Source organism: Equus quagga, chromosome 13, assembly GCF_021613505.1.
Source record: "Equus quagga isolate Etosha38 chromosome 13, UCLA_HA_Equagga_1.0, whole genome shotgun sequence".
In the NCBI taxonomy this organism is placed as follows: Eukaryota; Metazoa; Chordata; class Mammalia; order Perissodactyla; family Equidae; genus Equus; species Equus quagga.
The window spans coordinates 92,719,624-92,744,039 of NC_060279.1; the positions used below are offsets into that span (position 1 = coordinate 92,719,624).

General features: G+C 61.5%; 1 protein-coding gene across 6 annotated transcripts; it reads right to left on the bottom strand.

Moving 5' to 3' along the window:
• Positions 1 to 415: 415 nt before the first annotated feature.
• CLASRP (CLK4 associating serine/arginine rich protein) lies at positions 416 to 24,352 on the bottom strand. 6 transcript variants are annotated; one of them, XM_046683317.1, is made up of 21 exons: positions 24,301 to 24,352; positions 23,218 to 23,348; positions 15,316 to 15,413; positions 14,650 to 14,751; positions 14,353 to 14,432; positions 12,266 to 12,350; positions 10,873 to 11,021; positions 9,986 to 10,082; positions 8,914 to 8,992; positions 8,758 to 8,831; positions 7,393 to 7,434; positions 6,285 to 6,500; positions 5,878 to 6,168; positions 3,771 to 4,028; positions 3,451 to 3,490; positions 3,053 to 3,113; positions 2,763 to 2,821; positions 2,619 to 2,665; positions 1,011 to 1,093; positions 774 to 798; positions 416 to 554 (listed from the first exon to the last, which is right to left on the bottom strand). In XM_046683317.1, the coding sequence occupies exons 2-21, from the start codon at positions 23,314 to 23,316 to the stop codon at positions 512 to 514; spliced, it is 2,028 nt and encodes a 675-aa protein (XP_046539273.1). In that variant the 5' UTR covers positions 23,317 to 23,348; positions 24,301 to 24,352; the 3' UTR covers positions 416 to 511. The 6 variants fall into 6 exon arrangements, 2 of the variants coding, with proteins under 2 accessions (XP_046539273.1, XP_046539272.1); XR_006891653.1 differs by lacking the exons at positions 416 to 554; positions 774 to 798 and having other exon boundaries at positions 3,447 to 3,490; XR_006891650.1 differs by lacking the exons at positions 416 to 554; positions 774 to 798 and having other exon boundaries at positions 3,053 to 3,490.
• Positions 24,353 to 24,416: the final 64 nt, after the last annotated feature.

Sequence of the window (24,416 nt, forward strand, 5' to 3'; positions counted from 1 at the left end):
TGTCTGAGGTGGCGTGGGAGGCGTCCCTCTGTGGGGTGGACGGCTGGACAGACCGGTTTGGAATGGGGGTGAGGGGAAAGGCCAGCCCCCAGTGCCCGGGGCGCAGCGGGACTGGCACAGAAAGCCGTGCTCCCGGTTTCCGGAGTGGGCGAGGCTAGGGCAGGGGCCGAGCGAGGGCAGGGAGAGGCCTGGACCTGTCACCGGAGGCCCCTGGGCAAAGTCCTGGCCTGTCCTCCACAGGCTGGATCGCGCCCCTGCCCTCACGGGGCCGCAGCAGGAGCAGTTCTGATGAACAGGGAGCTGCCGTTCAGACACCCCCACGGGGTGCGCTCCCTCCCCGCTGGCCCTGCTGCTGCTGGGCAGGGGCCTGGGAGCCCTGCGCCCGCCCCACAGACGAAACTGAGGCCACAGGAAGGGCATTAAATAACGTGATTTTATTTCATGAGAGAACCAGCAGCCTCACTCTTGAGCCCTCGCCCCACCCCTCAGCCCCCGGCGCCCGCGCTTCTGTCTAATGCCGGTAATGGGGGCTCCGGGATCGGGACCTTGAGCGCCTGGAGAGAAAAAGCAGAGGGACCCCTGAGGTTGGGCAGGGAGCCCTGCCCTGTGCGCACACACGCACCAGCACGCTTCAGGGTCACGGGGGCTTCAGTGATCAAGGGAGGAGGCAGCCCCTACACCTGGAGGGGGGCAGGGTGGTGACAAAGGAATCTGGGCTGTGACCTCCCGCCAAAGGGCGACTGCCTTCCCAGGGGGCTGGGTGGCTTGCTTACCTTCGGGAAGAGCTGTACTCGCGACCTAGAAAGGGAGGAGAGGATGAGGATTCGGCGAAGGCCAGGGACAGGAGTGGGCACCAGGGCGGGGCTGCTGGTGGGTCGATGGCTGAGGCCGCACAGGTGCTTCCAGTCCACCGCCCGGACTGCGGCCCGTGCCCTGAGCCGCACGATGCCCCGGGAACGCATCTCTCCTCATTGCCGCAGTGCGCGCACAGGGAGGACGGGGACACTCACTGTATCGGGGGGACGGCGAGCGGCTCTGCCTGCTGTACTGGCGCTCCCATTCTTCCCTCTCCTTCTCTCGGCGTTCCCGCTCCCTGCAGGGGTGGGGGTGAGGGGGAGCCTCAGCTCTAGGCCCCGGGGGAGAGCAGAGCAGACCACGGGGCGGTGTTGCTGCCGGCCACCCTGGAAGGGAGGGCACGGGGCGCAGAGAGGGTGCTGGCCGGCTCACTCGCTTCCTGACACACTAGAGCACAAGGACTTACACGCTAAGGGCTTAATTGGCCTTCGTCACAATGACCCTATTTGCTACCCCAAGAGCAAGGTTTATGGGGCGCCTGCTCCGTGCCAGCCCTGATCTCGCCGAATGCTCCCAGTGAGCCTGTGAGGTGGGACAGTGTTGTGTCCCATGGAGCAGATGTGCAACGTGAGGCTCAGGCAGAAGAAAGGCCCACCGCTGGGGGGCCAGAGGCGGCACCAGAGCCGGTCAGACTGACAGCCACGCGGAGTCCCCGGGCACTCCGCCTCCGTCTCCTGGTGGAAGCACGGGGCAATAAATAGCAGCAACTACCAGCAGCAGCGCTAGCTGATCAAGCTTCCCGCATCCGGACGCCAGGCCCCCGCTGGGAGCCTTACAGCAGGATCCCGCAGAGGCGGGCGCCTTATTACCTCTGTCTCACAGAGGAAGGAGTCCCGATTCGGAGAGGTTAAGCTGCTTGTCCAAGGACCCACAAGTACAGGGTGGAACCAGAAATGAGTAACAGGCGACATGGCCTGGTCACTGCCAGACTCCCCTCCTTGCCAACAGTGGGGACCATGGACTCCAGGCCCGCCCACGGGCCCCGGGTGGGCTGAGGCCCCAAAGGCACTAATCCCCAAGCTACCCCGTGAGGTTGGCACCGAGAGGGCCAGTGCCTGCTCCAGAGCCACACAGAGAAGGGCAGAGCTGGCCTGGGACCCCAAGTCCATGTGACCAGGCTCCGAGCCACTCTGCTCTGGAGAGTGAGAGGGGAAGAGAAGCAGAGGGGAGCAGAGGGAAGCCCTGCCCCCGGTGCTGAGCCAGAGCCCGCCAGCGGCTGTGCAAGTTCAGTCGCTCCACAACATTCACGGGGCACCGCCTCAGCGTTCCCTGGGCTCAGCACACGGCGAGCGGGCGGCCAGCAGCCAGCCCTGCCGGCTCAGTGGGGACGCTAACGGTGAATGAGTAAACAACAGACAAGGCCAGCTGCTGGGGGGGGGTGGTGTCAGTGCCATGATGACAGCGGAACGGGGCTGGAGAAGGGAGCGTTTGTTCGGCACGCTTCTCTAGACAAGAAGGCCAGGGAGGGCCTCCCAATGAAGCGAGGGAGTGGCCTGGTGGGTCCCGGGAAGAGCGTGCTGGGCCAGGAGAACAGCAAAGGCAACGCACGCCAGAGGCTGCAGGAGCGGTGGAGGTCGCAGTGGCTAGAGGAGCCGGGGGTGAGGGATGAGGCAGGCTGAGGGACAGGCACAGGGACACAAGGCTTTGCTTGCATCCACCCACACTCGGGCAGGCTCTAACTAGGAGCTGGGCCATGAGCGGCGGGCAGCCCTGAAACAGGCGGCTGTGGCCCGATACAGGGAGCGAGCAGGGGACGGTCTTACTTCATCCGGATCTTGCGGGCCATGGCGCGAAGCTCGTCTTCCCGCTCCTGCGGCACAGACAGACAGAGATGCAGACACACGGAGGGCTGTGAAGGCAGCCGGCAGGGCGCCCCGGACGGAGCCCCACCCTTACCCCATCCCTACCTGGCGCTCATGCTCCTGCTGTATCATCTTCTCCTGCGCCGCCTTCTTATCCGCCTTGACTGTGGGGAGGGAGGGACACGGCGGCTGAGGGGTGCTCTCAAGACCCCCTTCCCAGACGCAGAAGCTGAACTCAGAGAGGCCGACCAGATGACCAAGGCCCTCAGCACGTGGCCGCAGAGGGGGCGCGCACCGCTCCTCCCCAAGTGCCTCCCTGTCCAGGAAAGGGGAGGCCTCCCAGGGCCAGGCTGGAGAGAGGAGCCGGGAAGACGGGGACAGAGAGGGGCACATACACTGCCTGTTCAGCGCCTTCTGCATCCTCAGCTTCAGCTTCTCCTGCGGCGTCAGCTTGGGCTGGGGAAGGGGGAGAAGAGGCGGGAGAGCGGGTGGGTGTCCCGGAGCTCCCACGACCCACCTCGTCCAAGAGCCTGGGACTTGCGGGGGAACGTGGAAGGAGGGGCAGGCGGTGGACACCTGCCACAGGGGGCTGGGAGGCCCAGGGACAGCCGGAGCCCCGGCGGAATGAGGAGGGGAGGGGGACACGGATCTCACGGGGGCAGAGCCCTCCCAGCCCCCCGACGCCCGGGGCTGGGTCTCCCGGCCCGCCCGGCCCCCGCAGGCCCACCGGGCCCAGCTCTCGGGCACTGCTGCTGGCGGGAGTTAGACGGGCGAGTTCCAAATTCTTACTGACTTTGGCAGCTCCTGTCTCTTTACCAGCGGCAGGTTCGGTCCTGGGAGGAGGAAAGGACAGCTGCCACTGTGACCCCCTGCACTGCCCTCGGACCACAGAGCCAGGCCACGGGCCTCAGACACCCCAGGGAGAGACAGGTCCTTTCGGATCCCTCAGGACAGGGCTACGCCCCTCTCTGACCCACATCCGAGGCAAGGCCATGTCCCCCAAACTCCCCCAGACTCTCAGGGCAGGATCAAGCCCCTTCGAAAAGAGAACTGTGGCGTCGCCCTCCCCACCTGAGGCTGGCACCCCTCTCCCCCGGCCCTGCCCCCACTCACTTTTTCAGCTTCTCGCCCACAGCAGGGGACGCCGCCGGCCTGGTCGGCTTCTCCCTTGGGGGTGATGGCGAGTGACTCTGGCTGCGGCTGCGGCTGCGGCTCTGGCTGCGGCTGCGGCTCTGGCTGGGGCTGCGGCTCCGAGTCAGGCTGCGACTACGAGACGGGCTGAGGGACCAGCTGCTGCGGCTGCGGCTGCTGCTGTGGTGCCGGGGGCCACGGCCGCCCCGCCGGTACCGGTCCCCTGAGCGGGAGCGGCTCCTGGGGACGCAGTGGGACAGGAGGGGGCTGTGAGGCTACAGGGACCTCGTCCACGCACCCCTCGCCCTGGCTCGGAATCTGCAGTCCTCCTGCAAGGTGCTGTGGTGGGTCCCGGGATGACTCCACTTCTCTCCTGCCACTCTGTCCCAGGAATGCCCTGAGCTGCTCCCTGACCTGGCTCAGTCTCTCAAGAGAGACCCCTCTCTGGATACCCTAACCGCCCTAAGATGGCTCTTGACTTCTCACTCACCAGACACCCATTCACCCCCTTCCCTGGGCGGTGACCTCTGCGAGGACGGGACCCGGCTAGTCAGCTCCCCCTTGACATCCTGTGTCCAGCTCCGGACACCCAGGTGTGACGTCATCTACACCCTCACCACCTCCTCACAGCGCAGGGGCCCAGGGTATCGACACCAGTGGGGACCACCCCCTGGCCCCTCTCCCCACCTGTCTGCAGCAGAGACCCACCCGGCCCAGCCTGGGATGCGCAGCCCCCTCATCTCTCTGCTCAGGACCCAGGGGGCTCCTCAGCAAGGGCTCACCCTCAGGCCAACATTCAGGATGTGACCAGGCTGCCCCTTCCCCCAGCCTTTCTTCTGTCATCACCCTGGGTGAGGCTACAGGGCCTGGAAGCCAAATCCAGGCCACACACTGATCCTGTCGGGCCTGTCCTGGGTTTTTACAAAACCCAAACTTGTCGGCAAAATTGAGAAAACAAGAGCTGTCCTTTAAAAATCCAGACTCTCGGGGCTGGCCCCGTGGCCGAGTGGTTAAGTTCGCGCGCTCCGCTGCAGGCGGCCCAGTGTTTCGTTGGTTCGAATCCTGGGCGCGGACATGGCACTGCTCATCAAACCACGCTGAGGCAGCGTCCCACATGCCACAACTAGAAGGACCCACAACGAAGAATATACAACTATATACCGGGGGGCTTTGGGGAGAAAAAGGAAAAAGAATAAAAAAAAATCAAAAAATCCAGACTCTCAACTTCTCTTGAGAAACCAGAAGATTGGGCAACACTGGGCCTGCCACCAAGTGGCCACTGACCCCATCGTGTGCTCCGCAGCTCCCCAGGGCCCACCTGGGCCCTCTGTTTTACCTGCCAGACCCCGTGGGTAGCTGACGGGATCCAGGCAGCGACCAACACAGGCAATGATGTTGACGACCACACAGCACTTACCAAGTGGGGGCCCTGCGCTAAGGACTCACATGGATTACTAGTCAACTTCTACAACCACCCAACGAAGAGGATGCTGCCTCTATTCTACAGGCGAACGAACGAGGCCCCGAAGGTTCGCCAGCAAGACCAGAACGACACCCAGGCAGTCGACTGCGGTCTTTGCTGCATTCCCATAAGCAGCCCTGGCCCCTGGGGACAAGGCCGGGAAGGATGTCCCAGGCCCTGGATGCTTTATTTCCTGCCTGTCTGCAGCACTCACGTCAAACCCTGCCTCCTCTGCAAAGGACAGCCTTCACTTTCCCGGCCCCTCCCCACCCACGCGTGCATGCACGGGACCATCTCCCCACGGAGCGCCCTAGCCCTGCGGACCAGTGCCTGCTGCAAACCACAGGCCACCTGGAGCGTCTGTGAACCTCCAGCCCCTCAGCCTGGGCTTCCCAGGGAGAAGTGCACTCTGTCCCTGCCCCATGTCCCCGGGAAGGGCACTGTGCCCTATTGTCACATATCCGGAGCGCCCGCAAGGGGGCATGCCTTTCCTGCCAGCCTGGCGCTTCCTGTCACAGGGCAGTGGCCCGCTCTCCTCTGGAGCCTGGTCCTGCTGAGCTGGGGCCCGCCCACCATCCTGGGAGGCCCAGGTCCCCCACCCCCCGCCACACGCCCAGCCACACACACCTGCTTCTGCGCCGGGGCCCGTACCCCCCCCGCCGGGCGGGCGAGCGGGAGTAGCGGTGTCCATCCCGGGAGCCCCCAGCGGAGTGCCGCCGGCCACGGCTGCGGGACCGGGAATAGCGCCGGGAGCGGGAGCGGGAGCGGGACCAGGAGCGTGAGCGGGAGCGGGCGTGGCGGCCAGAGCGGTAGTAGCCCCCGCCACGGCGCGAGCGGGAGCTGGAGCGGGAACTGGAGCGCGAGCTGGAGGTCCTCGAGGCGGAGGAGGAGGAGGAGGAGGAAGAGGAGGAGCGGCGGCTGCAGGCGGGGCACGGGGGGCCAGTCAGCACCCGCCTGGACTGTGGCCCCCCGCTGCCCCGGGTCCCCCCCCACGGTGGCCAGGGCCTAGGGCGGGCAGCGTGAGCGTTACCGACCGGGCGCCGGCATTGCGTCCCGGTGCGGGGCCGCCGGGCTGGGGGGGTGCGGGGGGCTTCCCTGGGGCGGCCCCTGATGCGGCTGCTGCAGCCGCAGCTGCGGCGGCCTCCTCGTCGCTGCCCCCAAAACTGGTGATGAAGGTGATCTTCTCCTCGCGGCCCGGGGTGGGGGAGCGGGAGCGGGAGCGGGACTCAGAGCTGGACTCCGAGGGTGACCTGCAGAGTGGGGAGGAGGGGGCTCAGCCGCCAGGCTCCTCGGGCCTGTCTCAGAGGACCGTGAGCACTGCAGAGCGACACATGGAACAGCGTGGGCCCGAGCAACAGCACCATCGACAGAGCCCAAGGGCAGACAGACACCCAGCGACATGACAGTCCGATTCGTGACGGTGAGTCCGTTCAAAGTAACCAGGCACGGGAGTGACAGGAAACTACTGATTCCACGGGGCTGTTACAAAGGGACGAGCAGATCGATGCACTTAATGTGGAAAGATCTCCTCAATATATATGTCCAAGTTGGGGGGAAGCAAGTTCTAAAGCATAGAGTGTGGCACAACCCCCTTTTTGTAAACCAAAGCCCCAGTGCCCCTCACAGATCCCATGTCCTGAGCACTAACCTGGGCCAGACGTCCCACCCAAAGGGGACAGGCCTCACCCCACCCATCCCCCAGGAGCCCTGAGGTGCCGGCCCTTCCAGCCCATTCGGCAGGGGAACTGAGGCCTGCCCCCTCCACGCCCTGTGTCAACTGCCCCCACACGCAGGTGACACACAGTATGTGGCAGGGCCATTCCGTGCCTGTTGTTTCCGGGAGTCCACATTAAGCAGACTTTTGCTTTCAAGGTCACGCCTTTCTGCCACGTTTGGCATTTTTAACACAAGAACGCATTACGTTTAAGTCAAAAAATTAAAGGCGGCTCCTGTTTAAAGGGAAAATGGACTGGGAACAGAGGCTGACATTCTGGAAAACAGGAACGCATTTCAGATCCACAGCTGACCTGGGTGTAAGAGCCCAGAGCACACCACCTGGACGGAGCTCTCAGGGAGGCCTAAGGGTGACCCCCGCCCCTCCATCGGGGGTTTACTGGTGGGCGCCCGGGTCCCGGAACTCACCGCTTATAGGGGTCGTAGGTGGGGCTGTCTCGGCGGGCGTAGCTATGGAGAGGAAAACGGAACAAGGAGGGCCTTGAGATCTGGGCGGGCATGAACCGGGCCTAGCCCCCCAAGCTGGGCACCCAAGGCCAGGCCCAGGGCCCGGAGAGGAGCAGCTGCCGGCCAAGTGATGGGCCTGCCTTGAGCCCACTGCTGACCTCGCCCCTGATCTGTCCACAGCCTGGACCTCGGCCCCACCCCACCAACCACGTCCCAGACCCGTCCTGACCCTGAGCGACAAGGACCTCAGCAGCCTCAGTCCGCCTGGCCTCCAGACCCCCCTCTGGAAGCATCCCTCCTCCCGGTCCACACCTCCGCGTCTGCTAACTGGGTCCCAGATTCCACAGGATGATGAGGATGAAACCAGAGGAGCTAACATGTCTGAGAAGCTTACTACGTGCCAGACGCCAAGCACTGGACTTGGATGAACTCAACTGCTCTTCAGAGCCACTCTGTGACGTGGGGGCTAGGATTACTTGCTCTTCACAGGTGAGCAAACTGAGGCCCAGAGAAGTGAATACACTTGCCCAGGGTCACAGAGCTCATAAATGCAGCAGCCGGCATTCTGACCCAGGCCACGTGGCCCTGAACCCATGTTCTTATGCACTACACTGAGTCGTGCCTCTACAGTGATGAGGACGACGATGAGAATCAGTGCGACTCTGTAAGGAACGTTTTCCAGACCCCATACCAAACCCTGAACCCACAACAGGTTGCTTAAGCCTCATGGCGACCCTCAACTACTCCACCCGAACAGAGAAACATGGCAAAGAGAGGCATGGGTTTGCATGGGGCCGCCAGCCTCAGAGGCTGGGCAGGCTCTCCCGGAAGCCGCTCTCCACCCCGCAGCAGACCACCCCTCAAATGTGCCCAGGCCCAGGCTGGGGACACTACACAGCCCCTCTCCTGGGAGGGGATGGTGCCTCTTTGCCAAAGGAGGAAGCTGAAGCTCGAGAGGACCTCACTTGCCCAAACTCTGACATCCAGGAAGCGACCCAGCAGCAGAACCAGGTCGGAGTCCAGGGCCAGGCCCATGCCCCTCGCCACTGCCCTCCACTTTGCCAGCCCCCATGCCGCCCGCACTGGCTCCCGGGAGCCCAGCCAGGGCCCGAGTGCAGCAAGGTGTGGGAGTGGCTGGCAGGACAGGGTGTCCACATCCCGCTCCTGGCTGCTCCCCGTCTAAACCTTCCTTGTTCACTGCCCCGCCAGGAGGACTCTCCCTGAAAGCCGAGAGCCCGGCCCCGAAGAACCTTCCTGAGCCCCAGCGCCCTGAACCAGAGCCTGAAAGACTGAGCAGGCACGTGCGCACAGGGCAGGCCCACCTACCTGGGTGGGCTGATCTTGCGGCCCCTCAGCCGCTTCTCCCGGAACTCCCTCCGCTGGCGCCGGGAGCGCCGGCCCTGGAGAGGGTGGGGACAGGCTGTGAGGGGCGCGTCCTCTCTAAGGCCCGCCGGCCCCCGCCCAGCCGGGCTCAGCCCTCACCGAGTACATGGCCTTCTCCTCCTCCAGGGCCTTGGCGTGTTTGATGGCTTCCGCCTCCTCCTTGTCTTTCCGGAGCATCCTACGGGGGGATGAGGGTCACGAAGGAGGAGGGGGCAGGCCACAGGCAGGGTCGTTGCAGGCGGTGAGGGACCTCATGCCACCCTGGGGTCTCTCAACCATTCGGCACTGTTATGCATCACCTACTGCGTGCCAGGTGCTATTTCAGATATCAGGGACTCAGTATCGGAAAAAAAAAAAAAGCCCTCGCTGTCGTGGGAGCAGACGGACAATGACAAGGGACCGTAACACGTGGTATGTTAGACGGGGGAAACATGACGGGAGAACAAGTCACGGAAGGGGGAGGGAGTGCCAGGAACAGGCAGAGGCTGCTGCGCTGTCCACAGCGAGGTCAGGGAGGCCGCAAAGAGCAGGTGACAGCTGAGGAGACACCCCGGGAGTAAGCTGCACAGACGGCGCTGGGCCCACGGCACACAGAGGGGCCCAGAGGCCGGACGGGGCAGCGGGCACTTGAGGCGTAAGGAGGCCGCGGAGGCTGGGTGGGGGCAGAAGGGCAGAGGACCAGACGGCCGAACCCTGCGGCCAGGGCGAGGACGCTGGCTGCTCCTGAGCGGGGCAGGAGCCACAGGGCTCTGGGCAGGGGTTGCTGGTTCAGACTTGGGGTTAGCCAGATTCTGACTCAATGCCTGTTAACTGGAGCTATTCCATGTGCTCTGCACGGGGTGTGACACGAGGCAGAGGCTCAACCAGCAACCAGAGGGAGCCAGCCAGCACAGGAAGCCTCTCCACCAGAGGGCGCTGCCACCAGCCCAGGCACCGGGGGCTTCCAGCGGTCACAGCCCACAGGCCACACGGAGCCGGGGCACCTGTTTGTACATAGGTGAGGCTGGCTCACGAGTACCCCCCAGTGAGCTGGGGCAGCTGTGTGCGCGAAACCCTCGGCACAGGGTCCGGCACACAAGTGCTTGGGAGCAGGGTGGCCGTCAGCACTGGGGGGAAGGACAGAGACGCCAGGCCCACAGGGCGGGGAGGGGTGCTGGCCAGCAGGCCTCACCTGACGAAGTCGCCGTCGGCCATGCCATAGGTCGTGGCCTGTTTGTTGAGGTCGGCCACCTGCTCCTGGTTCAGTTCGTCCACGTCCACCTCCACGTCTGCACCAAGAGAAAGGCTGTCAGGGGCCAAAGCCGAGCAAGAGGACAGGGGAGAAGGGGCGGTGCCCCGGGCACTGAGGTGGGGGCGCCCACCAGGATGGAGGCCTCTGCAGGAGGAACGAGTTGCCTCATCTCGGCATCCTGAGGCCGGCACAGGGCTTGGCCAGAGGTGAGCACAACCAACGGTGGGGGCTGTGTGTGTGGGGTAATGATGAGGGGCCGGTGAGCGGCGGCGGGGTGGGCGAGCAAGGTGTGTGGAGGAGTGATGTGAGAGTGGAGTGAGCGGGGGTGGACAGAGTGGAAGGATGTAGATCCAGGGCGGGAGGAGGGCAGGGCGCGTGGACACAGGAGTCTGGGGGCAGGACGCATGACGGCTAAGTGGATGGATGCTCCACACAGGCATGAATGAGGAACCGGCTGGTGTGGTCAATGGAGATCCAGGGAGGGTTTAGGGTGGGTGGGCGATGAGGGCGGCGCCGTAACTGGATGAAGGCTCAGAGAAGAGAGGAGGAGGAGAGGCAGAGGCAGAAGAGCATGGAGCCAGAACCTAGCTGGGGACAGTATCGTAAAAGCACTGTCCTAGAAGTGAGAAAGGAGAGGGACAGAGGGAGGCCGGGAGCAGAGGAGCACGAGAGGGAGACAGGGAGGACGGCAGGGGGCTGGAGCGCCCCGGGGCAGGGGTGGGAGAGACGGGGCTCATAAGCACGCGGCGTCCCACAGAGGGGGAGGGACGAGACACAAAACGATGCCCAGGGACTGCGGGGGGGGGAGGGCAGAGAGGGGACCCCACCGATGTCGGGGATGACCTCATCTTCGTCCGAGTTGCTCTCCTCCTCGGCCGGTGACTCCTCCTCCTCTGGCTTCTCCGCTGCCTTCTCTACCTCGGCCACCGTGCTGTCCTCATACGTGTAGCCAATGGATGCCTTCTTCTCCGCCAGCCTGTGACAGGGAAGCCCATGAGCCAGGGCAGCGCCCAGGGGAGAAGAAGGACCGGGTGGGACGCAGGCCAGGTCGAGGGCCCGCACACTGAGCCCCCTGCACATGGGCTTCTGGAGCTGCAGGGCAGCACGCCCTCGCCTCCAGGCCCTCCCACATTCTCTCCTCCAGCCTGGAAGCCTCTGCGCCTCCTCCACTGGCTCCTCCCTCTTCCTCCAGGGTCCAGCTCCAATGTCCCATCTCCTAGGAAGTCCTCCCTGAGGTGGGGTCAAGCAGCATCCTGGCCCCTCAACCCCACCCATGTTGGGTCATTACTGTTGGAGACAGGTCCGTCTCCCCTACAACCAGACCATGAGCCCCGAGAGGCGGGGCCCAGATTTATCTTGGGTAACAACACAGTCAGCTTTGCCCAGAACAAAGCAAGGGCCGAGCGCACGTCTGCTGCTGAATTAACTTAGTCACATTCCCTGTGCTGGCCTTGTCCTAAAAGTGGGGCCATGGATAAGGATCAGTCATCCAGAAGCCTCCGGTCATGTCCGTGGAAACTTCACATGGACCAAAGGAATAAGTGCTTAGGATCCCAAAGGAGTAAGCCTTGGCTGCAAAAGGAAGGAGTCAGGGCTCCAGGACCACTGTGGAACACGTGGGCCGGCAAGTGCCCTGGAGGAGGGGAAGGCCATCCCTGGCAGGAGGGGCAGCGTGTGTGAAGGCAGAGGGGGACCACGCATGGCCAGACAGGGGTGGAGAAGAGATAAGTGAGACTGCCCCATCGCTGCTCTCCCGAGATAGAGACGGGGGTCGCCCTGCACCGGAGGCCACTCCCCCCAGCCACTCCTGAAGGGACACAGCCTTGAGAAGCCCTCTCCAGTGTGAGCTGCCGCGGAGTGCACGCGGGCCCAGGAGCAGCCCTTTACAAGCTCCATCTCCTGTGGTCCCTCATCTGACAGAGGAGCACAGCAAGGTGCAGAGGGCAGGCCTCGGGGGCAGGATGTAAACCCAGGCCTGCTCCCCCAGGGCGCCACCCACCACCCAGCAAGCTGAAATGCATCCTGGAGGGCTGTCAGCAAACCCCTTCCCCCGGCCACCACTGCCTCCTCTAAACATTTATTAAGTGAGCGCCTACTGTGTGCTCAACACCGGCTCCGGCTCCAGGAGACCAAGGTGGACAGGAGGGATGAGGCCATGCCCTGGGGGCACGCGGTCCTGCTGCCTCCCCCAGCCCCGCTGCACCACAGCCCCAGACTCACTTCTTCTTCTCGTCCTCGCTGGGTCTCTGGAGGCCTCCGTACAGCTCGTCGATGTAGATCTGGTACAGGCACTGCTCCTCAGAGACTGCGGCAAGGCAAGAGCTCGCGGTCAGGGGGGCTGGGGACACTGGGAATTCGGGGGGGGGGGACACAGCAACGCAGTGGGGGACAGGACGGCAGGTGTAAGCCGAGCGCAGCCGGGGACCGTCCTGGGTTTCCAGGTAATCACAGACTGTGCGTGCTGGCGACACAGCAACGCAGGAGGGCCCTGGCTCCAACCCGGCGCGCCACAAAACTCAGGTCGAGGGACTCAACCTCTTCACGCCTCCGTCTCCTGCTCTGTGGAGTGGGACCCCCGCAGAGTGAGCACCTGGTGCTTGGGTGCTGCTACTACTATCACGGTTAGGAGGCCTTTGGCCGGACCCTCCAGAACTATAAACCTATCCTGAGCGCCGGCCGTGCCCTGGACCCTGCGGGCCACGTCACTGTGTGCCCCTCTGTGGCTCAGTTTTGACTGAGTGGGTTGGGGCACCTGGGCTCTCGTTCATCCACAACATCCAACTTGGGGGGCTCAGCAACGTCCCAGAGCCCACCCTGGTCCTCCCCACAGTGAGGCACACGCGCCTGACTTGCTCTGGGCCCCTGGGCCAGTCCCCTTCCCTCCATGGGCCTCAGCTTTTCTATCTGTAAGGCGAGGTGGCTGGGCTGGGGGAGCCAGAGGTGACACAGCACAGCCCTTAGGCTCCAACGGCCACCTCGGTTCTGGCCCGCAGCTACAAATGCCGGAGGAGAGGGCCCTCCTGCCCCATCACACAAGCCGCCTCGCTCGCCCGGCTCCAGACACGCAGGCTGCCTCTCCGGCCCCCAGCAGGGCTGTTCTCATGGCCCGGAGTCCTGCGGCCTACCTCCCCTCACCGTGGGCTCCTACGCGCCCTTCACTGACCCAGCCTCAGTCAAGCACCTCAAAGAAGAGCACATCCCCTGTCCTCACACCGCCTTGGTTTGTACCTACCAACCCTGCTTCTGACTATGTGGCTATTTCCCTCTCCTCCCCAGACCCCTGATCCCAGAATAGTGCCTGACACGCCACAGGTGCTCAGGAATTGTGGGGATGAATGATGGCCATCTCTGACTTTAGAGATGCCGAAACGCCTATCTTAGAATCAAAGAAACGTGGGAATAGTGACCCCTAGGGAGGCCGACTGTGTGGGTTGGGTGTTGAGGCATTCTGCAGCCCTCACAGAACCCTCACCACCACCCCGAGGGACAGACACCATCACCACCACCCTTCTCCAGAAGGGGATGGGGACCCACCAGGCTGAGGGGCTCGGGCGCGGCCCACCCTCCCCTTGACTGTGCAGGGAAGCCCTGGGGGGTAGTCTCAAACTCATTCCCAGGAGGTGAGCCGGAGTCCGGAGCCATCGTTGGGAGGTAGCAGTGATTGGGGACACAGCGTTCCCCTCAAACCCTGAGCCTTGATGTCCTCATCTGTAAAATGGGGTATCACCACCCCTACCTTGCTACATGGTTGTGCAGATGTAATGAGGTAATACAGACAAAAAAAGCCCAAGTCTGTGGGGGTCCAAGCGCCCCCTGGGCCAGCCCAGAGTGGGGAAGGTCTCTCTGAGCCCGTTTTCCCATTTGTGAAGTGGCAGTGGTGACGGTGTGGAGAAAAATCCTGGACGTATACAAACGCTTGGCAAATTGTCACACTCTGTCTAATAAAATTTCCTCTTTAGGGCTGACATTCTGACCCATGCAGGCAGGGGAAAATATACAGAGGAAAAAAAGCGTGATCTTGCTATTTTCCCTGACTTTTCAGGAAAAAAGCCCATCGAGTCAGAGGGCACGGGCTGTGGAAGTGGCCCTGGCAAGACCAGCCAGTTCAGCAGACAGCTCCTGTCATGATTCCAGGGCCGGAGACCCCGAGAGGGACAGACGTGGATGCGGCGAGGCCGTGACAGAGCTGGGACCGACCCAGGGCCCCCTCAGAGAAAGCAGTGGGATACCACTTTCCTTCCCAAACTCGTCTGGTCTTTAGGCCTCCAGGGACCCCACAGCCGCTCCTCCCACCCAGGAGCACTCACTGCCAGCGAAGTCGTTCTGCACCAGGCCGCGGTAGCGCTCGTAGTTACATTTCCGTTCGTCCGACTCCTGTTCCGGGGAGCTTTGGGGGAGGGCGAGGCCTTGAGATCAGAGGAAGAGGGGAGTTCCCACCCATGCCAGCAGGAAGCAGGAGGAGGGAGCTGGCTCAGGCCTGGGGGCGGGGACTGCCCTTGCATGCCTCCTTCCTTGCCGGGGGGCCAGGCAGGTAAGGGCCTGGGAAGGAAGAGGCGCTGCTGGGGCGGATGCCCTGCCTGGCAAGCCCGGGGGCAGCGGCTTACATGGTGGTGAGCAGCGGCGGGGTGTAGTCAGGGATGTGGTCCAGGTGGGCGCGGACGTCGAAGCGGTCGATCATGTTGTTGGTGTCCCCCTGCCAGGGCATCCTGAAGTGGGGAGCAGGGCAGCAAGAGCTTAGGGTCCCCGCTGCCCAGGACACAAAGTGCCCATTCCCTGCCACCTCGAGCTCAGGGGCCTGGCCCTCAGCCCCCTCTGGCCCCCTGCCAGGGCCCCACCCTCACCCCACCTCTCCATCCTTTAACGTATTAAGCCCTCTGAATCCACATTCAGGCTCCTGGCCTGAATACTGCCCTGGGGACACTCAGGCCTTACTTCTCAGAACGAAGCAAGAGTGGGGAACGTGAAGCAGGTCCTAGGGGCCACTTGCAAAGCCTGTCACCCGGAAACATCCCCTCTGGCAACCTACTCCCTGCTTCGTCTGGGCCTCGGGCTCCGGCCCTGCCCACCCCCCTCTGAGTCCTCCCACCACCACTGCCCCTTGGGGCCTCCATCTCAACCCCTGCCAGCTCTCCTTAGCCGGTGACTGTCACGTTCCCATACAGGCCAACTCTTCCCTGCCTGAGTGCCCCAAAGTCTGTCCACACCCCAGGTCCCTTCTGACACCCAGCCCTCAGTCACAGACACTCCCCTGCCCCCCCGCTCAGTCTTACATGTTAACAGGGCTCTCGGCGGCCAGGGCGACTGCGGAGTCCAGGTGCACCTTGCAAGCTCGGCCGTGCACCTGCAGGAACTGGGCCGGGTCCTTCTTCTGCAGGGACGGACAGCACAGAGGTCACCACGCAACCGAGCCCCAGACCCTGCCTCCCCCCCATAAACCCAAGCCTAGCAGCGAGATCACCTCTGACGTCAAGCGGGCCATACTTCAGAGGTAAGCTGACACGCACGGGGTGGCGGTACTAACAGGGACCACCTAACCTCTAGGGGCAGGGGAAGGGCTTCCTCCAAAGCAGTGGCAGAAGGCTCTGAGCTCTGGCCCAGCGTCGTGAACAGCCAGCGCCGACACCTCCCCCACTAAAATAGCATCCCCAGCTCTTCACCCCAGCCCACCCCAGGGCCACGCCTCCGCAGCCAGGGGTGAACACTTCCGCCAGGACCCGGCTCTAAGACACGAGGCCCACAGGAGCACATGGAGAGGTGATCAGTGTCCCTGCTCCTCCGAGAAAGGCCTGCCCGAACCAGCAGACACCACTGCACACTCACCAGAATGGCTAAGAGTGAGAGGCCAGACGGCACCCAGCACTGACAAGAACGGGGAGGAATGAGGTTCTTCAAAAAGTTCAACAAAGCATTGCCACACGTCCCAGAACTCCGCTCCTAGGTGACTCCCCGACAGAACTGAACACAGACGCTAGACACCCGTGCACCAGTGTTCATAGCAGCACTATGCAGAACAGCCCGCAGGCGGAAACGGTCCAGACGCCCGATGATGGAAGACGGAGGGTCAAAACATGGTGCTCCCAGACAACGGAGAATGTTTGGCAATAAAAAGGAATGGAGGGGCCGGCCCAGTGGCGCGGCGGTTAAGTTTGCATGTTCTGCTTTGGCGGCCTGGGGTTCGCCGGTTCGGATCCCGGGTGCGGACATGGCATCACTTGGCAAGCTATGCTGTGGGAGACGTCCCACGTATAAAGTAGAGGAAGATGGGAATGGATGTTAGCTCAGGGTCAGTCTTCCTCAGCAAAGAAAAGAGGAGGATTGGTGGCAGATGTTAGCTCAGGGCTAATCTTCCTCAAAAAAAAAAAAAAAATCATAAAAATATTTAAAAAAAAAAAAAAAGGACTGGAGCGCTGACCCAGGCCACGACCGGGATGGACCCTGAGAACACAATGCCAGGTGAAAGAAGCCAGTCACAAAGGCCACACGGTGTATGATCCCATTTTTGTGAAGGGTCCAGCAGAGGGAAATCCATGGCGACGGAAAGGAGATGAGTGGCTACCCAGGGCTGAGAAGGGGGGAGGGAGAGCCAGGGACTGACTGCTAATGGGTACAGGGTTTCTTTTTGGGGTCATGGAAATCTTCTAAAATTAGAACGTGGTGACGGTTGTATAACCCTGTGAAACTACTGAGAGCCACTGAATTGTACGGTATGTAAATTATATCTCACTAAAGCCATTTAAAAAAATAAAGGGTATGGAGATGGAGACGGATGTCCCAAGTCCACGCCCCCCCAGGCCTGAGCCCTCACGCATACGGGTGCCACAATTCCCGGTCACCGGAACCGCACCAGGAAAGGGTAAGATCTGCAAGCAGCGGCTCCCGCCGCTGGGCTTCCCGCGCGCGGGGCCCTGGCCGAGCTCCAGCTGCGTGCCACGTCAGGGAACCCGCAAGAGCCACGGGGCGGGCTGCTGGTGCCACCCACGACATCCTGGCCAGGCTCTGGCAACACGGCCCCAGAGTCTGCCCCTGGGCCAGGCAACATCTCCTCTCCCCGGACACTCAGCACCTGTCTCAGCTCCCTGCTGCCCTTCCCACCCCCGACCCAGTCCATTCCCCCCACAGCGGCTGGGCTGTCCTGCCACAGCCTGTGGGGCCGCATCCCTGTCTGCGATCTCCCCCTGCCCTGCTCCAGGCAGCCAGTGACCCCCGCCACTCCCTGAAGACGCCGGGCACGTCCCACGCTCCGCTCAGCACCTCTGTGCGCGCTCTCCCAAGGCCTGCATGGCTCCTGCGCACGGGTGCCCCTCATACATTTCAGACCTTCTTCCAGAAGCCTTCCTTGTCAACTCTACCTCAGTAGCTCCCCGACCACCCCTCGTTTACTCTCGCTCCTTTTCGTGCCTGTTTTCCACAGAGCACCTCACAGCCACTGATCACCTGTCTCCTACACCAGAACGTAACTTCCACGAGGCAGGGATCTCTGCTCTGTTCCCCGTGGTGACCCCCGCGCCTAGAACAGGCGTGGCCTGCAGCAGGAGGGCACTCAGAAAACTGACTGGAGAAGAGAGAGAAGGAATCCTCACTGGCACATGAGGAGACTGAGCCCCCACAGGGAAAACCATCAGGAAACTACAGGTTTCCAAGGTGACCACCTCCTCACTGTCCCCATCATCCACCCCAAGCCCCAGCCAGCAGATAGGCAGCTGTACCAGCCACCGACCACAGCCAAGGTGGGGCCACTGTCCAGCCTGCGCCCGCTATGTGCCAGGCGCCAGCCAGCGTCTTGCTCCTCTCCCCTGAAGAAGATGAGGGTGGAGGAGCCCAAGACCACAGGGTGTGGCAGGGCGGTGCTGCTGGAGCCCAAGTCCGCGCCCTGTACCTCACCGGCTCCCTGCGTCCGTCCTCTCAGGTCTCCCAGCTCCCTCAGCCCCGGGAGGGCCCCTCACAGTCCCGAGGCTGCGGGAGGTCAGATGCCAGCTCCACAGCCAAGCCTCGGGGATGGCGTCTGCAGGACGGACTTTGGCCCGCATGGAAGGCCGCCAGCCGCGCCGGCCCACAGAAAGCAAACAGCGCTGGGCTGGGAGTGCAGACCCGAGCCCGGGGGCCTGGCCCTGCGCCGAGACTCTGGAGCGGCCCACGGACCAGATCGAAAGCAGGGCGCCCCACAGCGTGTTTCCGTGTGCTTCCTTGCTCAGGCTTCTCGGCCGCGGGGGACAGGCGCTGCTCTTAGTGGCCCGCTCCAGAGGAGGGACAGGCACAGAGGGCTGAGGCCCACTTGCTTGAGACCACACCAGAATACAAGAACCAGGTTGAGAACCCAAATGGGCCTGACTCCAAACTCCACTCTTTTTTTTAAGAGTAATTTTTTTTTATTGTGGTAAAAAACATAAAAGTTACCATCTTCACCACTTGGGTTTTTTCAGGAAGCCTGGCCCTAAGCTAACACCCGTGCCCATCTTCCTCTACTTTCTATGTGGGATGCTGGCACAGCATGGCTTGATGAACGGTGCTAGGTCCATGCCTGGGATCCGAACCAGCACACCCTGGGCTGCCAAAGTGGGACATGCGAACTTAACGGCTCTGCCACCGGGCCGGCCCTTCACCACTTACCCCACCCCCCTCCCAAAAGATTGGCACCTGAGCTACCAACTGTTGCCAATCATCTTCTTTTTTTTTTTCTTCCCGCTCTCTCTCCCCAAATCCTCCCAGTACATAGTTGTATATTGTAGTTGTGGGTCCTTCTAGTTGTGGCATGTGGGACGCCACCTCAGTGTGGCCTGATGAGCGGTGCCATGTCCTCACCCAGGATGCGAACCAGCGAAACCCCGGGCCACCACAGCAGAGCACGCGAACGTAACCACTCGGCCACAGGGCCAGGCCCCCTTCACCACTTCTAAGTGTATATATAGTAGCTTTAACTAGAAGCACCTTGTCATGCAACAGATCTCTAGAGCTCTTTCAGCTTGCTAAACTCAAGCTCTACACCCACTGCACAACAACTCCCTTTTCCTCCCCCAGCCCCTGGCGACCACCATTCTATTTTCTGCTTCTAAGGGCTTGACGACTTTAGATATCTCATACACCTGGAACCCTGCAGAATGTGTCTTTCTGTGACTGGCTTGTCTCTCTGGCACAATCTCCTCACCCTGCCTCCTGGCTGCAGCATGTGACAGGATTTCCCTCCCTTTTAAGGCTGAATTTCATTCCACTGGATGGACACACCACGTTTTCTTAGTCCATTCATCAGTCCATGGACGTTTAATCTATTTCCACATCTCAGCTACTGTGAATCATACTGCAACGAACATGGGTGTACAAATATCTCTCCAAGATCCAAAATCCATTCTTTTTTTTTTTTTGAGGAAGATCAGCCCTGAGCTAACTACTGCCAGTCCTCACCTCTTTTTGCTGAGGAAGACTGGCCCTGAGTTAACATCCGTGCCCATCTTCCTCTACTTTATATGTGGGACGTCTACCACAGCATGGCTTGCCAAGTGGTGCCATGTCCGCACCTGGGATCCGAACTGGCGAACCCAAGGCCGCCAAGAAGCGGAACGTGCGAACTTAACCAGTGTGCCACCGGGCCGGCCCGCACCCAAAATCCATTCTTAACCAGAGGACTACTCTGCCTCCAAGGCCGGATGGGGTGAGAAGAGTTCACAGAGTCTTTCATTCCTTCAGTCAACTGTTAAGCAGGCACCTCTGTGTGCCAGGGCCTGTGCTAGGACCGTGGCAGTGACTGAGACAGCCCAGCCCTCACGGCTCACAGTCCCGTGTGAAGAGGGGGACGCCCGTCTCAGCCTGGGGCCTCCTGGAGGAGGAAACGCCTGAAGTGACTTAACCTATTTGCCACTTTCACATCAACAGGGATGAAAGAAGAACGTTGACAAGGACAGGAGCAATACAGAACTGGGTCGGCCATGGAGAGAGAGCAGGCACCAAGGACCAAGGAGGAGCACAGAAGCCGGCTCTGTGTGGCCGCAGCCCTCTGGCCTGCCACATGGACCTCAGCCTCAACACTCGCCCCACGGCCTCCTCTCTCGGCCCAAGAATAAGAGGAGAGACGCGTGTTTGCAGCCCGACCCCCTCCTCACAAGAAAGTGGCCACCAGCCATGCCCAGCCGCTGTCCACGGCTTGGCAGCTCAGATCTGAATGCTGATCACGTTCACGTTCGGGGACAACGGCTGCTTGTACAGGCCTGCGCCACAAAGCACCCCACAGACACTGGTTCTTGTCCTTGAAGCCCTTCCCCATCACCCAGTGAGAGCAGCTGGCCATCAGCACTGTCCCCAAAGGGAAAATAAAGCTCAGGGAGCTCCCCCACTAACAAAGACGAGAGCCTGGGGTCCCAGGCCTTCTGAGAGACCCCAACTCCAGCCTTCTCTCCTCTACCTGGATGAAAATTCCAGCTCTAACTTGGAGTAACTTCAGTAACAGCAAGAGCTGGCACTGACTGAGCAAGGGACCCCGGGCGGGCCAATGCTCAGTGGTCGCCGTGCGCCATCTCACTCAACGTTCAACAGCCCCGTGAGGGAGGGGTTCCTATCCCCCACCATTTGCGGCAGACCATTAACTGGCAACCCACATCCATCCCCCTCCTTTGGTAGCAACAGGACTCCTACTGCATCCAGCACAGGCCACGCAGAACACAGTCCACGCCTCTCAGCCTTCCTTGCAGCTGCATGTGACCGGGGGCCACTTTCTGACCAGTGGGATGTGAGTGGAAGCGTCAGGCGCAAACATCTAGAAACTTTAACAACTGGCATGAGTACTTCGGCCCCTTTCCCGTCCCTTCTTCCTCCCTGCTGGATGGCATGAAGACATGAGGCCAGAGCTTGAGCAGCCCTCTCAGACCTGGAGACAACACCGGGAAGAGAAGCCACGTGCAGCTCAACAACAAAATGGTCCCCGAGCAAAACTGACCACGTCTGGCCTTTCATGTCAAGAGGAAATAAATTTCTCTTTTGTTTAAGCCACTGATGTTTCAGGTCTGTTATTCACAAGCAAACCCTTCCACATGCTACATCCCTTGACGTGCACAAGAGGAAACCAGGCTCAGGGAGACAGTCGCTCGCCCAAGCTCACACTGTATGTAAGTGCAAGAGCTGGAATCTGAGCCCAGAGCCCTATGAACAAAACTCTAAGGACCTACCCGTTTTGGTATTGTGCCCGCTGGCTGTGCCACCTTGGACAAGTTGCTGCACCTTTCTGAACTTCTATTTCTGCAGTGGAAAGCCCAGGTGAAGAGCTAAGAGAGGGCAAGGGTCAGAGAGTGTGGGTTTGAATGCCAGCTCCGCCCTCTCGTTAGGTGACTGTAGGCCAGGACCCTCTGAGCCTCAGTTTGCTCATCTGTAAAATGGAGATAGCAGGAACCACCTCCTCAGCTGGGGTGAGGATGTGACGAAACGGGGACGCCTGTCCAGGGCTTAGCACAGTGGTTAACACACAAATGCTCACGGCTTCAGCCACGATTATCAGCATCACCTCTAACACATGGATCAGCACCAACCCCTCAGCCCTGCTGAAAGGACTAGAAAGAACGTACCAAAGCTGTGGGCACTGGGTCCAGCACCCACGGGCCCTTCATAAAAGGCAGCCCCTCGTTCCTGAGCACTGACTGTGTTCCTGGCCCACTGCTGGGGGCTCAACGACGACCAACACAGACCTGAGCCCTGCCTCTGTGGTCAGGGGACAGTTATTCTAGCGCCACCAGAGACACGCCCTCCCTCCAGCCCCGCGGTCCCTTCCTGGGTGACACGAGAAGGGACAAGCTCTCAGAGATTCTTCTTCTAGGGTAGGAGCAGCATCTGTCTGCTGGGAGACTGCAGGGACTCAAAGAAACCACACATCGAAAGCTTTTCTCACATAGCCTGCTCCCTGACGAGGATCAATTCAAGTGGAACTGCTATTGTTAATACTATTCTATTCATCAATTCTTTCAAACCACATTTGTTGGGCCCAAGCTTGGGATGCAAACGTGACCCAAACACACTTAGTCCCCAGTCTTACAGAGATGTGTGTGTTAAATTCCACAAAGGAGAAGGACAGGAAGCCAGGGCAGCCATTCACAGGGGCACATCTAACTGAGCATGGGGGCTGAAGGGAGACTTCCCTGGGGACTGAGATCTGACTGATGAGTATGGGAAGGGCTCATGCAAAGGCCCTGCGGCCGGAGAGGGCTACAGAATTCCAGGAGGTAGACTTACACTTTTTGTACGTCTTTTGTGTTAGAAAAAGTCACTCTAGAGAGATAGAGAGCAGGGTGGTCTGAGTCTGGACCCCTGTAAAAGCCAGACCATGCAGGGCTTTGAAGGCTGTATTGAGGAGCCCAGGCTTTCTCTCAAGGGCACTAGGGAGCCACGGAGGAGTTCTGAGCAAGGGAAGGACAGGTCAGCTTTGTGCTTTAGAAAGACCACTTGGGCCCCGTGAAGAGGGCAGATAGGAGGGGGCGGGAGTGGAGGCCAGGAGACGTGGAGGAGGCTGAGAGAGTGACGCAGGAGTAAACGGGAAAGTCTATGTAAACACCATCTAGAACTGACCCTAATAAACAAGTACTACTTCAAGCTGGGGTCCCAAGCACAGGGAGGAGGTAAACAGGTGAAAGGAGGCATTACAGACACAAGGCCCTGTGGTGGCAGAGATGCCAAAGAGGACAATGGAGCTGCCCAAGGACGAAGCTGAGAGGCCGGTAGAGGCCAGACCCCAAGGGCCTTTTAGGTTACAGGACGGACGGAGTTTGGTCTTCTCTCCAGAAGCAACCGAAGCGTCAAACAGGAGAAGGAAATGGTCAGTGTTCACATAACGAACACTGACGGGGTGCCAAGCCAAACCTCAAGAACGGCTGGGCTCTTCTGGCCACCGTGAGCAAAGCCATAAGCAAGAGACACACGTTGTGGAGGCCAGCCTTATGTCTGGCCTGCGCTGAGTGTGACAAAGACTTCCCTCCCTCCTGCTAACCCCAGCTCTGCACTGTGAGGCCACAGCAAACACAGGAGGCTGTAATAAACAGAACGCCTCGGGTTTAACCCGTGATTATCCTCGAGAAATGAATACGTATTCTCCCGAGGAATCTGGGCTCTTGTTCTGACGTATTTCCCGGCCCAAATTTTACCAGGATGACCGGGGACCCACCCTCAGGGGAGCTCCCGACCCGGATTAAAGGCCGGGCACTCACGATCTTTTCGTAGTACTCCCGCCTCCGCTCTGCCCTCTTCTTGTAGTCCACCATCATGCCTCGAAGCTTCCGCTCATGCTTCCGAGCCTCGTGCCACATCGTGGTGAGGCCGAGCCCGAGGCCTCCTCGACCTGGGGGATGAGGGGAGGGGAGCGTCACATGGGCTGTAAAAAGCATCTGGGCAGAACCAAAGTCACCTAACCAGTTGGAGACGGAGCTGATCCTAAATGCCAGCTTCGGGGATGGGAAGTGAGGCTACAGAACGGTGCGCCAGATGCTCCAGCGCATCCAGGACAACTCCGATTCTGAAAACCCCCAGGGAGGATTCTGGACGGAGCATCCCCGGGAGAGGAGGCTCTTGGGCTCAAGGAGCTGGAATGGAGGATAAAAGGTTTTGGAACGGAAGGAGCGAGTGTTTGAAGGTCTGGAAGCTGCTGGGGCCGTAGCTCAAGGGAGGGGAAAGAGCTGAAGGGGCTCCCACCAGGGGCCACGCGTGGGGGTGGGCGGGAGTTGCAAGAGGATGAAGATAAAGGCAGGAGGAGGAAGAGGAGAAAGACTACGGAAACAGGAGGGGCATTGAGGGCCGAGGGCAGGTGAAGGGCGTGGAGGGAAGACGACAACGCTTCGGGGAGGAGGGGGAGACAGGGCAGTGCTGCAAAGAAAGACCAGAACGGGGCTGAGGTCTACAGAAGGAATCCGGAGGGGGAAGGGAGCAGAGACCGAGCGAGGCGGAGCCGGCAGGCGGGGTGGGGGGGTTTAAGAGCTAGGCCTGCGGACAGGGGCGGAGCCCGGGGCTTGGGCAGGGCCCCAGAACCAGGTCTGGGCCTGAGGGTTCGGGCGCGTCTTTGACAAGGAGGCGGGGACCGCGGCAAGCGGCGGGGCCCACGCTGCGAGTCCGGGCCTGCGGCGGGGGGCAGGGGCGCGCCTGAGGGCCGGCGGGCCGGAGGGGGAGCGGGGCGGGCGGCCCTCGGGGCCGGGGCCGAGCGGAGGCGCGCAGGAGCCCGGGGAGAGGCCGAGGCGAGGGCGCAGCTGGGCTGACGGCCGCCCGCAGGCCAGGAGGTCGGGCCCGCCGCCTGCACTCACCGGCTCGTCGCCGCCTCCCACCTCTGCGCCCGCGCGCTGCCCGCACCGGAAGCGGAAGTGGGAGGCCGCGCACAGGGGGCGGAGCGCGCTTCCGCTGACGTAAGGGGCGGAGTCTG